This window comes from Morone saxatilis, unplaced genomic scaffold (genome assembly GCF_004916995.1).
Source record: "Morone saxatilis isolate NCDOM2014 unplaced genomic scaffold, NCSU_SB_2.0 Contig22, whole genome shotgun sequence".
Classification (NCBI taxonomy): Eukaryota; Metazoa; Chordata; class Actinopteri; family Moronidae; genus Morone; species Morone saxatilis.
In genome coordinates, this window is record NW_023339785.1 from 237,040 (window position 1) to 239,919 (window position 2,880).

General features: G+C 45.0%; 1 protein-coding gene across 1 annotated transcript in view; it reads right to left on the reverse strand.

Moving 5' to 3' along the window:
* rnf103 (ring finger protein 103) overlaps positions 1-2,880 on the reverse strand; it is a gene marked incomplete at its 5' end in the record, with an annotated part of 9,651 nt that overhangs the window by 4,861 nt on the left and 1,910 nt on the right. The window contains 2 exon segments of the mRNA XM_035669224.1: positions 1,478-1,610; positions 1,865-2,287. Coding sequence (XP_035525117.1) covers positions 1,478-1,610; positions 1,865-2,287 — 556 coding nt within the window.

Here is a 2,880-nt window from a genome sequence, read left to right on the forward strand (position 1 = left end):
AATCGGGAACAACCTTCTCATGCTACATACCAATAGCCCTTTGTTTAACTTGCTAGTTATTTGGTAATTTTAGGGCTGAAAAAGTGGTATTTCGTTTAACTTATAGCCTCTGGTTTAGTTTTCAGGGTTTGTTAAACCACCCTTCCCTAGGACAGGCCCAATCAGAACAGGAAATGACTAGGCCGATCGCCTGGTGACAATGTCACCTGAAAAGGCAAGGTGTGGAAAATAACAAGTCTGTGTGAACTGAAGTCAGTTCGAGAACCGAGTGGCATAGAGGACTTCCTAACCAGAACAGCGCGAGAGCGAGCGCCCAGCAGTCATGGAGTTGTAGGCGGTTCCAAGTGTTCGGATCAGAACTACAAAATCGTTTCACTGTTGCTTCCTGTCGGTGGAAAATGGATACAGAGCCACTGGTAACTCGCGCCCCTGGTACTTGTATACCGCGCCCTTTCCTAGTCCTTCCAACCACTCAAAGCGCTTTTACACTACGTGCCACATTCAACCCTTTCACACACATTCACACAGCGATGGGCAAGTGTCCATCGAAAAAGAAACTAACTCATTCAATCCCACACATTCACACACCGATTGCTGTGCATCAGGAAGCCCAATTCGGGGTTGCCCAGTATCCTTGGCTCAAGGCATATCTTCGAACCAGTGTGGCGGCAGGAGCCGGGGGATCGAACCAACAACCCATTCCGATTAGAGGAAGACCCGCTCTGCCTCTGAGCCACAGCCACCCAGCACAGTATATACAAAACTAACTGTATCTCTCTATTCCAATACTCTGTATAAGATATTTAATAGTAAGGGCTCCAGCATGCTCCTGTGGCGACCTGCGGCCGTCTTTGGGTGTGTGCACCATCCATAACAATTTATGTGCACATACTGCCGCGAGCCCTAGTTCTCATCCATTGATCTCTCACACTGTAGAGGGTGCTATGGACCAGTCTACAGAGAGCACACAGCAAGGCTGCTGTAGAAGACGAAAGCAGGAAAAGCTGAATGTGACTGTTTTTAGTTAAACTTTTATAGTGGTTGTATGTCTCCACTGTACAGCATATGCGCTGCTTTCTACTTGCTTTTATGTTCCCCTGGCCATTATAAATAGGTTAGTTATCTGATTAACATTTTAGAAGAGAGTGGAAAAAGAAGGGACTGGGTTGGGGTTCCCACAGACCTATGAGCCAATCATCAGCAAGGAGCAGCCAAAGACCCAGTGATAACTCAAATATCGAGAGGCATGGGCACGTATTTGCAAAACCCATTGCAAGAAGCATGCTGCCAGCTTTACTATAGCTGTCAATAAATGTATTGGAGTAAAAACTACAACATTTCTCTTTTGAAATGTATAAAGTCGCATTAAATGGAAATTCCACGTCTAAGTATCTCAAAATTGTATTTGAGTACAGGAGTATAGAGTGCTTTTACGATACACAGTTTACTGAATCTAATGGACAAAACAGGAAGTGACCTGTGTAATGAAGAGGTCCATCCAGGCCAGCAAGTTGATCAGAACCAGACTGAGGACAAACAGGTCATTGACCTCTGGCTGGACAGAACGCAGGAAAGTATCCATGGCAGCCAGGGACAAAAACTCCCCGGTACTAAAAAGAGGAGAGGAGAGAAGAGGAGAGGAGAGGAGGAATTTAAAAAAAAGAAGAGGAGGAGAGAAGATGAGGAAGAAGAGTGGAAGAGGAGAGGAGTTAAGGAAATGAGGAGAAGATGAGAAGAGGTAGGATGGAGGACAGGAAGAAAAGATCAGGAGAAGTGGAGTGGAAAGAAAAAAGAGAGACAATTAAAAGTGATCTGTATTTGTATGATAATGGATAACATTATCATTTCCATGTTCAAACATTACCTGTTGCCATAGCGATAAATGCCCTCGGGCATCTTGAGGATGTAAGCGGGGCTATGTGTCACACCGATCTCTGATAGGCTGCTGCGGTTGTCCCAGTGACGTACATCCACATAGATGAACTCGATCCTGCCAGTGAACTTGATGGACAGCGAGGAGAAGAAGGCAGGTGGCTGGGACAGACGGGCGAACAGAAACATCTTTACTGGGTGGGCTGGATCAGAGCGCCACTCCTCCACTAGCTGCACAGAACGATGCAGGGTTTTGATTCGATGAGCAACATGTGAGGTCATCCAGCGGAAGATGTGTTCGGTTTCAATGCGATGGCCGTTGTATTCCTTGAGCATGACTTTGCCCTTTGACGCTGAAGTCTGAGGAACAGACATGATGAGAGTGGAGTGCTGCCAGCCACGCTTGATACATGACCTGGTAGAGAGACCGCACAGAGCAGTTTTACAGACTTATTCTAGTGACACACATGGCATATGAAAACAGACAACTGGATGTTCTTTATCAGTCTCACTGGACCACCAGCGTTCTGTCCCCCGTTTACTGCCCACATTTAATCTGACGAGAATCACCATATACATAGTTTTTCACAAAATGAGCTCTCCTTCTTGGTTGTGACTCTTCCTTGCCTGCTTTTATGGAGATTAAACAAAGTTTAACTATGACAGGGTTAGTTCATTTATCCACAGACAGCGGTGTTACCACTGAAAAATTTAATGGGTTCCTTGAAAATGGTGTCCAGAGCAATATTATTTGGTACAACAATTTTTACAAGCACACACCTCGACAAGTCCTCTGCCCTAAATACTTTGGATTGGTACTGCAATGCAGGTTTATATACTGAGAAAGTCTGCAGTCTCTATTGAACAAAGCGCTTAGAGACTGGCTAGTGAGACTAATATCCGTGCCAATTCATAACAAAAGTTATCTCAGGACAGTTTTCAAATACAGCAGGTCCAGACCTTACTCCTTATAAAATTATTTACAGAGACAGTTCCCACCATGAGCAA